Source organism: Panthera tigris, chromosome B3, assembly GCF_018350195.1.
Source record: "Panthera tigris isolate Pti1 chromosome B3, P.tigris_Pti1_mat1.1, whole genome shotgun sequence".
NCBI classification, from domain to species: Eukaryota; Metazoa; Chordata; class Mammalia; order Carnivora; family Felidae; genus Panthera; species Panthera tigris.
The window spans coordinates 51,781,119-51,793,391 of record NC_056665.1 but is presented as its reverse complement, the minus strand read 5'-3'; the positions used below and the strand labels follow the sequence as shown (position 1 = coordinate 51,793,391).

The 12,273-nt window shown below is 39.1% G+C and overlaps 1 protein-coding gene across 7 annotated transcripts in view; it reads right to left on the bottom strand.

Moving 5' to 3' along the window:
- MYO5A (myosin VA) overlaps positions 1-12,273 on the bottom strand; it is a 188,585-nt gene that overhangs the window by 39,216 nt on the left and 137,096 nt on the right. For 6 of the 7 annotated variants that reach the window (XM_042988826.1, XM_042988829.1, XM_042988830.1 and 3 more), the window contains 3 exons: positions 11,513-11,606; positions 9,045-9,193; positions 4,531-4,644 (listed from right to left, as the gene is read on the bottom strand). In XM_042988826.1, the coding sequence (XP_042844760.1) occupies positions 4,531-4,644; positions 9,045-9,193; positions 11,513-11,606 (357 nt within the window). The remainder of the gene's footprint in view (positions 1-4,530; positions 4,645-9,044; positions 9,194-11,512; positions 11,607-12,273) is intronic. The other variant, XM_042988827.1, reaches the window with a different exon arrangement.

The window sequence follows — 12,273 nt, the reverse complement described above, 5'->3', positions numbered from 1 at the left end:
TGTACTATCAAGGTCATTTACCCACAAACTAGTTAGGCCTGGATTTTTGCTTACTGTCCACTCTTGCAATGTTAATGTTCAACAGTAAGAAAAAGTTTAGGCATATGGTATTCACCATAAAGTTTGTCCTGACTTAGCAGAACAGATATAACATCCTGCCTGAACACGAAATTATTATACACTTTCATTCATATAAAAACTCATTTCTATACATCCCATAAACACTTGTATATTAGCTTATTTACAATGTAAACATTCCATTCATGTGTTTTTAATGTTTGTTCATCTATTAATGATGTATGTGTACCTGAAAATCTTAATTATTTAATCTTTTTTTACACTGTAATAAAAGACTTTACCTCACAATGAGTATAATATTTCACTCATTGTACTCAAAATGTCATCATATGGGAATCATTCCTTTCAGCCTTGAATGGGCATTTTCACTTAAAAGGAATCTTCTTGGGGCGCCTGGGTGGCTCAGTCGGTTGGGCATTCGACTTCAGCTCAGGTCATGATCTCATAGTTCATGGGTTCAAGCTCCACGTCGGGCTCTGTACTGACGGCTCAGAGCCTGGAGCCTGTTTCAGATTCTGTGTCTTCCTCCCTCTCTGCCCCTCCCCTACTCATGTGTGCTCTCTCTCTTTTTCTCTCTCCAAAATAAACATTAAAAAAATAAATAAGAAAGTAAAAGGGATCTTCTTATTAAAATGGGATGGGGTAATTCTTCAGATATTAGCAAATACTACATAAAGGATTAGTTGATTGCTAGATAAAAGCAAAATTCTATAGATAGGAATATTAAAATAGGAAATGAAAGAACACAAAACTGCTTGAGGCATAATGACTGGTAATTACTTAGGAGTGCTCTGCATGGTGTCCATTCTTAGCCCTAATGACATATCTAGTCAAAGAGATACCATTTGTCTTCTCTACACCACATGAGCAAAAAGGAAGAATGGGCCATCTGGCTCAGAGGTTTCTGGGGTTTTGCTTTGCTTTCCTTCCTCAGAAAGGACTTTGTCATCCAGGGCTTTTCTGAGAGAGTGAAGCTTTGAAACTGACCTAAAAAATAACAGTCTCTCATCTGAGGAAAATGAGGAAGACAAGAGAACTTATTCATAAAATTACCACTGTAGGTCTGCAGTCATTCTGGAATTATTGCTATAACAACAGCTGAGAAAGTTATGGTGACCTTTTCCCTGGGTTTGACATGTGTGAGGAAGCTCAAGGGCAGAAGCAGAACTGGGGTTATTTGTCAATGGCTACCAAGAAAGGAGAAGCCAAGTTTCCAAGAGAATGCAACACCTGACAATGAAGATGCACATGTGGGAGGGCTGCACAGAAGTGGAGCTGAGGTGGGCTCTCCAGAGGGAAACAGCAGTGGAGGTGACAGCCTGACTCGTGAACAACAAATCACAGGTTTGGCAAAGATAGAAAGACATTAATTCTTTTTTTTTTATTTTTTAATTAAAAAAAATTTTTTTAATGTTTATTTATTTTTGACAGAGAGAGAGAGAGAGAGAGACAGAGCATGAGTGGGGGAGGAGCAGAGACAGAGGGAGACACAGAATCTGAAACAGGCTCCAGGCTCTGAGCTGTCAGCACAGAGTCCGACGCGGGGCTCAAACTCACGGACAGTGAGATCATGACCTCAGCTGAAGTCGGACGCTCAACCAACTGAGCCACCCAGGCACCCCTAGATTTCTATCCTTCTGATCCTGACCATACCTCATCAAAATTGTAGGATATTCACTGGAAGCCTGTTTATAAGAACAAAAACATGGATTTATCGAACACTTACTAGGTACCAAACACCATTGCAAGTGCTTTCTAAGAATTACCTCAATTATCAACTTACTATAAAGTAACATAATAATAATAGCATATCAATTCACAGATGAGGAAACTGAGGCACAGAGAGACTGAGGCTAAAGTTATGGACTCAGTTCCAGGAAGGAGAGTTATTGTAGTCGGTCCAATGTTCAAGATAGCCTTCCTAACCAGAGCAGGCTACATTTCAAATGCACGTACTTAGTCACAAGGAACAAGATGACTAGTTCAGTGAAAAGTCGTTCCTATTAGTGAGAGAAGATTTCCAGGTGCACGACCTACTGCTAATGGTCAGTGCATGTGAAGGACAATATACAATGCTCCAGATCTGTCTGTGATTTCTGGAGCACAATTCATACTTCATTATTCAAAAGAGATGAGCAAAGTACTAAATCCCACTCTAAAATAACTGTTTTTTAAATTTATTTTTACTTTTTGAGAGAGACAGAGAGAGAGAGAGAGAGAGAGAGAGAGACAGAGAGAGAGAGAGAGCACATGCACTCAAGTAGGGAAAGAGAAGAAGGAGAGGGTGGGTTCTGTGCTCAGCTCACTATCATGAGGTCATGACATGAGCAGTAATCAAGAATCAGATGCTTAACTGACTGAGACATCCAGATGCCCATAAAATAACTCTTATTTGGGAAAAGATTCAGCAGAATATAGGTGAGAATTAGAAACAAAAAGGTTACCCCTCCCCTCAAATCTGGAAGAATTTGGACAAAACTTGAAAAGAGTAGAAAAATTAGGTAAAGCGCAGAAGAGTTTTTGAGATTAAAAACATAATGTCCTCAAGAAAAACTATCAATAAGATGCCTCTTGGCCCTGAGTTTAATACAAAATAATCTGCAGCAAAAACACCCTTTTCTGTCATGGCTTTCCCCTCCCTTGCAGGAGCTGCTCAAGTGGTATTGCACTGAAGCCAACAGTTTGTAAACATACTTCCCTCATACTGCTGGGAATGAGTACTCCCATTAAGACCAACTGCATGCAATCCTAAAACCTTCATATCCACTAGAGGCTCAGAGGCTATAATTTTGAAATCTTTGTGGCAGTCTCCAAAGATAGCTACCAATGATTTCTCCCAACACAAATGTCTTTTCTCCTATCAAGAGATGAAGTCTAGGGCATCTGGGTGGCTCAATTGGTTAAACGTCCAACTCTTGATTTCAGCTCAGGTCATGATCCCAGGGTCACGGGGATCCGTGCTGAGCATGGAGGCTGCTTAAAATTCTCTCTCTCTCCCCCTGTGCCGCACCTCCACCTCCCACCATCAAGCTCTATTAAAAAAAAAAATGTTTAAAAAAATAAAAAGAGATGAAGTCTATTCTCCTTCTCCTGAGTCTGGGCTGGTCTTGTAATTTGCTATGACCATACAGTGTGGCAGAATTGACACGATGTTGGTTCTGGGCCTGGCCCTAAGAGTCCGGGCATCTTTTGCTCTTACATCCTTAGAACCTATTTGTCATGTTGCTGAATAAAGAAACCACATGGAAAAGCCCAAGGAAGAAAACCTCGGCATCTGAGCTAATGCTGGGAGGTGCTCTAACCGACACCATGTGGAGCAGAAGAACCACCGAATCAATATTCAAAGAGTTTTGAACAATAATAAATTGCTGTTGTTTGAAGCCACCAAAGTTTGGGATGGCTTGTTACATGGCAACGAATAACTGGAACCACCTCTATTCTGCTACACAGTGGCCAGACTGCTGTTATCAATGGTCCCCAGACTAATGTTAGCTATAGACAGAAATGGCACTGGGGAACTGCAGTGTAAAGTCCCCGGATGGGAGGAAGTAAAGAATGGAGCTCCTAACAGACCAGCCTCAGTTTGAATGCCAGATCTGCCACTTATAAGCTGTGACCTTTGATCAGTTAACTTAGGCTTCTTGTATGTATGATTCCAACTATATGACATATTTCCTTAAAATGAACACAGTTAGATGGCAGAAAATTTCATTCCTGAGTAAAACCAAGACAAAAAGGGAAAGAATCATTCAATTTTCTTTGGCTGTTCTGCCAGAAGCAGTCTATTTCTGACTTGGCCATTTTCTCAGAATGTGACATAAAAATAGAAGAGCTGTGCCTGAATTATCCATTAGCGAAACTAATATCACATCTGAAAAGAAGATCTGAGAATTAGTTTGGCAAAAATCTAACGTAAAGTCACCATACTCTTGGAGTTACGGTAATGTGCCATTTTGGTTTCATACCCCATAACACAAAACAGTAAGGCAGATTTATAAGCTATTTTTCTTGCATTTTTGTGGAAAAAAATTATTTTGGTAAAAACTGTCATCAAACAGAGGTAGCAGATTTGCTAAACTCTTGGACATTGGTTATTTACAATATTCAAGGACAAAACAATTGACCTCAGTCTGAAATAAATTCATGACAGGCTATGTTTTTTTGTAATAGGGTATGTTAAGATGTAGAAGGGAACTGTAAAAGAAAAAAATCTGGTCATCAAAATTACATGAAAAGTTAAGATGTCTATTGACAAAAAAATATATGTAGTAAATAAGCAAGTACATATAGGAAAATATAAGTAATAATTTATAAGCTAATTAAGTACCCATTAGTCACTTATGAGTATAGTTTGAAACGACTGTTACATTTAAGGGCAAATGGGGTCTGCCCCACAATGGAAATGTTCTCTGTTAATGATAGCATGGTCACATCCTGGTGTCTAAAATGTACCTCTGTCCTCAATGGCATATCTTCAGTTTCTGCAATTTCAGAGCTAAAGGTGTATTCAGACTCATTGCTGCTATGAGTGGAGTCTGTTCTCTTGTGTCCAGGCTTAGGCACATTCTGCAAGGCAAATAAACCAAGAATAATTAACACAACATAATTAAAAAGTTAAGTCATACTTAAGACAACATCCACCTTAACTTGGTTCTAATCCCCACTCACTGACTTGCTGTTCTCATGCCCGAATACGATGTTCCATGTTGTCCTTACCAAACCTTTACAAAAGGGTCATTTTCTGGACTCTTCAAAGAAAGAAAAAGATGCACCATCAGGGCATGACAAGAACACAAAACCAAATACTCAAATGAAAATCATCTGTGATTATTAGCAGAGTCCCCTTTGGGTTTTTAAAGTTGTGAGCAGCCAATCACACTGGGTGAAGTGTAGGTATAACACCTCAGTACCCAAACACTGACTTCAGTGTTGCAATTACATACACCTTGGTAAAATGCTCATGAAATATGTTTAATGAAAGCATAATCATTTTCCTGCACTGTATTTGAGCATAAGTGGAAAAAAAGAGAGGGGTTCTACATAGGTGACTATAAATTCTGTCATTTTTGTGCATGGAGTTGATTTTCTGGAGTCAGCAGTGGGAAGTGTGAGCAGTACAGGAGAGGTAAGAAAGCTGTTCCAAGAATCCTCTGAAGTCCTGAAGTTACTGATTCAGGGAGTCCAAGTGACATTTCTATGACATGTGGTACCTATGAGATTAGCATTCAGAAAGCTGATGGAAAACAAAAGTTAAGCAATTACAGTCTGTTCCTTCGTGTAGGAGAAAGGGTTAGAGAATGACTTCAAGAAAGAAGGAATAAAAAGGCTGGGTTTTGTGCCCCTCACTCCTGGGGTGTCCACCCCCCCCCCAACCTCAGAAGAGGTGAAAATGTCCAGAAAAACCTCTGGAAACTTTTCATCTGTCCAATTTCCTTTACTCCTTCCCCCAGCTGCAGGAAGAGCCAGAAGCCACAAAGAGCTTCTTTGCCTCTCTCTCTTTCTCCCATAACCAAGCTTATAGAGAACAGACCCAACTGCATGACTAAAGGAAAGCCAGCATCCAGGGGCAGTTGAAAGTCTCCAGGCCACCGCAACCGGTACTCTGGTGCATAAGGAAGATCCAAGAACACCAGAACTTCTGAAACTAGCTAGCAGCTAGGGTCCACCCTAAAGGGGACAATCACTCCACATAAAGTCAAAGGCACCCAGATTTACTTTCTGTTTACATACACCGGCAACCTTAAAGTTCCTAGCCCCAGCCAACAGGTGTATGGGACGCTGTTTATTAATTGGTTGTGTCATTAAGAAAAACAGGTCCAGGGGCGCCTGGGTGGCTCAGTCAGTTGAGCGTCCGACTTCGGCTCAGGTCATGATCTCATGGTCCGTGAGTTCGAGCCCCGCGTCGGGCTCTGTGCTGACCTCTCAGAGCCTGGAGCCTGCTTCAGATTCTGTGTCTCCCTCTCTCTCTGCCCCTCCCCCGCTCATACTCTGTCTCTCTGTCAAAAATAAATAAACATTTAAAAAAAAAAAAACCAACAAAAACCCAGGTCCATATAAATACGGAGACAAAGGGTTTTAATAAGCTTATTTAAAGATGAGTTAGACCCCTATTTTTCCTCATGTATGTATTACCAAACAACAAATAGCTTAAGGTATGAATAGAAGCAATGCTATGTCTGTGATTTAACGTAACTTTTGTTTACAGGACAGTGGATAAATGCTCTGCGTCTATAGGAGAGAGCTGGGTAGGAATTCCAGGTCTGCCATTTTCTGTCCCTTACTTCTCCAGGCCTCACCTTCATTATCAGAAAAAGGTAGATAATAATATTATCTACCTAAGAGGGTTTATGTGAGGATTAAATAAGATAGCGCAAGTAAAGAGCATGGTTTTTGGCACGTAACAAGGATTCAATTAATGTTAACTGATGTTGCCATAATTGTTAGGACTCTGAAGTAATGCAACAACTCCCTCACGCATTGCCTTTTGTTCCCCAAGTTTTTAGTCCATATGCTATTCAATTACAAGGACAAACATACTACTTGATCATCAAGTGCTCCTTCAAGATCTGCATCTCATGCCTCCTCTTATCTGTCATTTCTCCAATAATTCCTTCTTTTCTTGGACCTGTCTTACTCCCTTCGTCAAGATTAACGACCCCACTGTTGACACGCAGGACTCCCTCCTTACTTGGAATGAATTTATCTTTAAACACTTCACAAGCCTGTATTCCATTGCCTCATTATCCTTTCACTGTCTGCTTGAATTTCCTTGGCCCTGGATTTAGTATTTTCTTCCTTCTGCTCTACAACTGAATGTTCCTGGAGAAAAATCCGACAACACTTCTTGGTACCAGGGCCAACAAATCTAGTAATCACTGGTAATCAGTGCCATTAACTTTGGCCCATGTATCACAGGTTACCAGAAGCGCTGAAGCAGTCTATCAATTCCCCCTCCCTAAAGTTTCCTGCCATCCATTTGAGGAGTCTATTTACCATAAATGCTTCCTAAGCATTATGGCAGTGAGAGCTGCATCTGCAGAACAGTGTCAATGATAGATTAGTCGAGTACCCATCTGTTAGTTGCGAAGTCCCTACCTAAACATTAAAATAAGATATTGCTATTATTTATTTATTCCTAAATTATAAAGTCCATTTTTTAATTCTCTGCAATTCTTGGCAAATATTTTCTACCAAGACTGCAATCTTCACTGTGTCTGGAGCTAGGAAAGGGGACCTAATGAAGAGCTGAGTAGGAAGCAAGTAGACTCTCATCTTCCTTCCTCTGCTATTTTCCTTTTCCCTCCTTCTGACCATTTTGTTACCCAAAAGGAAGGACAATGAGTCATCGGCATACAAAAGAGAGGGTTATAAGCTGAGAAATAAGAAATTAAGCAGCTAAACTGTCCCTGGAACTTGATTACATCTTCCTTTTTCCACAGCACTTCTGGGAACAGAATGGGTAGCAGGCAGAGACTTGCTCAGCAGGAAGGAATAGCCCTGCTAAGTTGCTGGAGGATGGCCATTACTGGAGGGTCTTTTTTTAGACATTTCCAGGAATGTGCTCAGAAAGTGATGTACACGTGGCACATGCTTGTCTCATTTTATTTTCTGAGGTTCACAAGACATGCAGTATTAAAGAATCCCAGAAATTCTGAGGGAGAAAAAATTTGTTTATCTCTCTTTCAACAGAGATAAATGTGGTTCTCACATTTATTTGACCTCAATCATTTCTTTTCCCAATGCCACTTCTTAACATCTCAAGTAACTAGTGTCTTCAGAAGCACCTCATGGGACACAAAGCTTAGTGCTAACCAAAGCATAAATTAACCATAAACGCTGGCACAGTTATCTAGAAAATAGGATAAAAATACACCCAAGAATGGAATTCTGGGGAACATGATATTCAAAGACAGAGGAAAAGGACTCTAGGGAAAGCTAAAGATGGGAGAATGTAAAGGAGGAAGATTGCAGCAGGGAGAGCATGGAAGACAAGATTTAATGAGGCTCCTTTTGATTTCTCAATGATAAGGATAATGGTGACCTACTCTTATAGTTTCTCTTTGCCACGTTCAAATCAGGATAGAGTAGCAAGGTTTGAAATAACTGTCCAACTGGCATTCAAATTAGCTTTTTAACCTCTTTGAGACTAGATTTTCTCATCTTCAAGGTGATACATTTATTTCATTTTTTTTTGTATGTTACATAATCTCCTTTATTTTCCCTTTTTAAATGTCATATTTAAAAAACATTGTCAAAGGGTACAGATAAAGGCAAAATTTGAAGCAAACATTCTCTGCCACAGATATCTGATTACCTTGTTTTTTATAAGACATATTTCAGAGCATTTCTAGCCATGGGTACCATCAGGTTACCTTCAAGGCTGGCACCTACAGGGAACAAGAGAGCTAGGGAACTCTTTGTTTCCTGACAGCAAGATAAGTAGAAGTAAGAGGCTGTGTGAAACTATTAAAAGTATAAAAGATACATTGGTAGATGCAGAAGAGTTCTTGAAATAGATGAAATAATTTGTTACAAATAGAGGCTGAACTTTCCTTTTGCAGGAATATATCTTTGAAACTGTAACAAAAACTAGTGAAGGAAATACTCAATTATATAAATATTTGCTTTATATGCAAATTTTACATGAAGTCATCCAATACATAAAATGAAGTCCAGCTATATGACTTTATACTAACCTACAGTCCAGTCTTTAAAATGTTTGACTTTGCAAAGTATTTATGAATAAAGTTATATGATTTGTGGGATCTTCTCTACAACAACTCAATCCACTGGATAGGGTGGGAAGGAGGGATAGAGTCGGGGTAGAAGTGTGTCGGCCATTTTGGAATTGGGTAATAAGTACATGAAGTACACGGGGATTCATTCCACTATTCTATCTGCCTTTATAAGTTGCCATAAAAAATCAAGTGTTTTCATTAAAAAAAAAAATCAAGTGTTTTACTCACTACCATCAGAGTCATCTCTTCCTTGAGGTCATCATATCGTTCTTCTAAGCGACTGAACTCATTCAGAAGGTTCTGATATCTCAGCCTTTCATCATTAAGATCGAGTTCCAGTTGTTTCGTTTCTTCTACTAACTTCTTCTCCATAGTCTCTGAAAGAAAGAAGAGAGAAAAGCATAATAAAGATGGCTCTACAAAAGTCAAGAGTACAAACATTTACACTGACTCCCAGCTTCTCTGCAAAGAATTTTTTTTTTACCACCATGATCTATGAAGAGTATCTTATTGAATGTAGGGAAAGAGAAAATACCATGACAAAAAAATGAAATTGTTTGTTAATAACAACAATCATCTACTGAGTTCTTCCATATACTATGGATTCAATGCCACTAGTTCATTCACTGGTTATGGCACATCCTTGATAAACTTCTACTAGTCATTGTCTAGTAACTAAAGTACTGTATTTTTTTATTTCAATATTCTGTTTCAGGCTATCACAAAATTCTTTTGTCCAAATTAGTGTACTCTGTCAAAAAGTCAGAGATAGTTCTCAGATCTCTGAGGGAGTGGCAAACTCTCAAGGAACACAGCTATCCTTTGCTACAGTCAACTCTCTGCTCACCTCAGTCCCCAGGCTGAAATCTTACATTTTCCAGCATGCTGAACCGCCCCCAGTCCTATTACTCTCCCAATTCTAACCAGATAAGATCCCCATGTCTGGTCATGTGTGTTGTTACTTCTCCTGTGTGCTGTGGGGGGCACCCTGAACTTTCCGTTTACCACCCCATTCTGCTCGCTCTGTTGCCAGCAGCTTGCATTTGCCTGGGATGTCATCTGGAGACTGGAAACGAGCCCCTGACTATAAATAAAGCAAAGTAAAAAAGCCACAGATCTCAGCTGTATGTTTTAACTCAGTGAGTCAACCAGTCACATTTATAAATGTATTAAACTTCCTAATATTTATATGGCCCACTTTATCCTCATGCTTTGTGACTAGACCTTAATCTGCCCTGCTTGCTTCGATAGCTTCACCATTTCTTTCCCCATCAGCTCTATCATAAGGGCAAGGGCCGCAAGTGCCTTGTTTCCACTGCTTCCCTGGTGCCCACTACAGTGCTTCCCTAAGGTAGGGCTCTACTAATGTGTAAATGAATGAGTGAAAGAATCTCTTCTCCCTATGACATTCTATAAATTGTCTTGTTCTCACCAGTTTGCAGAAGCTGCCTGAGGCTACCAAGAAATTTTCCCTAGGCAAATCCAATGTTATTTCTTTGTTCTTCTCATCCAATTTCAAGTAACATTTTACAATTTCCCAGAAGTATTCTCATCATTCTGGATCTTTCCATTACATTCTGCATCCTAGCAGCCTTCTTTCCATGTCTTCAGTGACTGTTTCAATCTCCCCTATCAATTTTCCTTTCTGGTTTCTTTTCTTCACCTTATCCTTTACCTGTGGACATCCTATAAGGCTTAATTTCAGATTTCTTCTCTTTTCTTTACATTAGTCCCTTTAGTAGGGAGGAGGTGGTAGGGGAAAAGGCACAGAGGGCTCTCTTACCATCATAGTTTTAATGGTACCTTAAGGCCTATTTCTTTCTGTCTCTAATCTTTAATCTCAATTTGTTTTTAGGACATCTCTATATAGAGGCCCCAGCTGACATCCAAAATTTAACATTCTAACAACTGATCTCATTAATTTTACTCATAAACAAGTATTTCCCCCCTTATTTTACTCATTAGTAATAACACATCATTATTGTTGAAATATCTCATGTCAAAACTTTAGAAAATTTTTATCCCTTTTTTGAATACCACATCAAAAAGGATAATGTTCTGGTGATTCTTTCATATACTGTATCTTTGCTCCAATCCATTTATTTCTCCCTGTCTCCACCACCAATTACTATAGCTTAGATCTACATCTTCTTAGCCCATGTTTACTTACATGTGGACTACTTGTAAATTATCATAATTCTTATCTATCTTACAAATGGAAAATGGAGTAAATGTCCACATCTAGTTAGTTTTCTATTCAAAAAATTAGAGTTGCTTTTTTTTTTTTTCTTTTTTAGTGGAAAAAAGGTAATTTATCTTGGGAGAATAATATCTATTGGTTTAGCAAAAAATAAGTAAATAGACATGCATACGTATTAGCTCACGATTTCTTCCTAATTCAATAGAATCCTATGAGTCATAAGTAACATCATAAATGCAGAACAATTCATTTTTTTTAATTACAGATGATAGTGACTGTACATGAATTCACATTCGTACATAGAAAGATGAGATTTACGAGTTCACCAACTAAATCAAACAAAATACTTACTGTGCTTGCCTCTTGGAACTTCCTGAGTTGAGTGATGACAATCTCAACTTTTTAAAACATTTAAGCTCTAAGCAAAGTTGTAACTTAGAAAACGTTGGTCTGAGGTTGGCTGAAGCACTGTAGGTTATGGCCACGCGAGCCTTACCTGTCATCTCCTTAGCCTGCTCCACGATAAGATGATTGAGGGCTTCTTTTTCCTGCTTCAGCAAAGTATTTTCTTCCTTCAGATTTGATACCAGCTATAAAATAAAACAATAAACTCAGGTGGCTGCAGTAGACAGAGGACACCCAGTACCGAATATAAAGACCACACAGCAGTCCCTCCTTACTTCCACATCTCTGTGCCCCATTTCTGTGCCTAGTTCTATCTAGTCTTCTTTCAAACTTGGCTCAAGAATTACTCCAGACAGCCTTCCTGGAAACTCCCTCCAATTGGGTGTCTCTCCTACAGGACCCTGTATGTCCCTTGTTACAGCCCTTATAAATGATTTACTTTTCCTTCCCCAATAGACTAGAAATTCCTGGAGGATGGAGATAACTGCTGTTATTTTACTTTGTACCTTGAGCATTTAGCAACTGCCTGACACCTAGTAAGTATTTGCTCTTGAAGGAATGATAATGCCTTCTCACCTCAACAGCCTAACACAAAACTTATGTGTACTTGTGATTCAGGTATTAAGAGAGATTAAGAAGGTTCAGAAAGATATGAAGGGCATTTTGGTTCTGGAATTCACTGAATTCCTTCTGAAGCTCCCTGCTGTCTGTCTTGAGAAAGAGAATTTCCCTTTCATCTCCTTTTAAGAGTTTTACAAGGTTGCAAACTGGTCCTTTTATTCCATGTTTAAGCATTGGCCTTACAACAGTGTGAAAGTATTTAATGCCACAAAACTGCACACTTAAAAATGG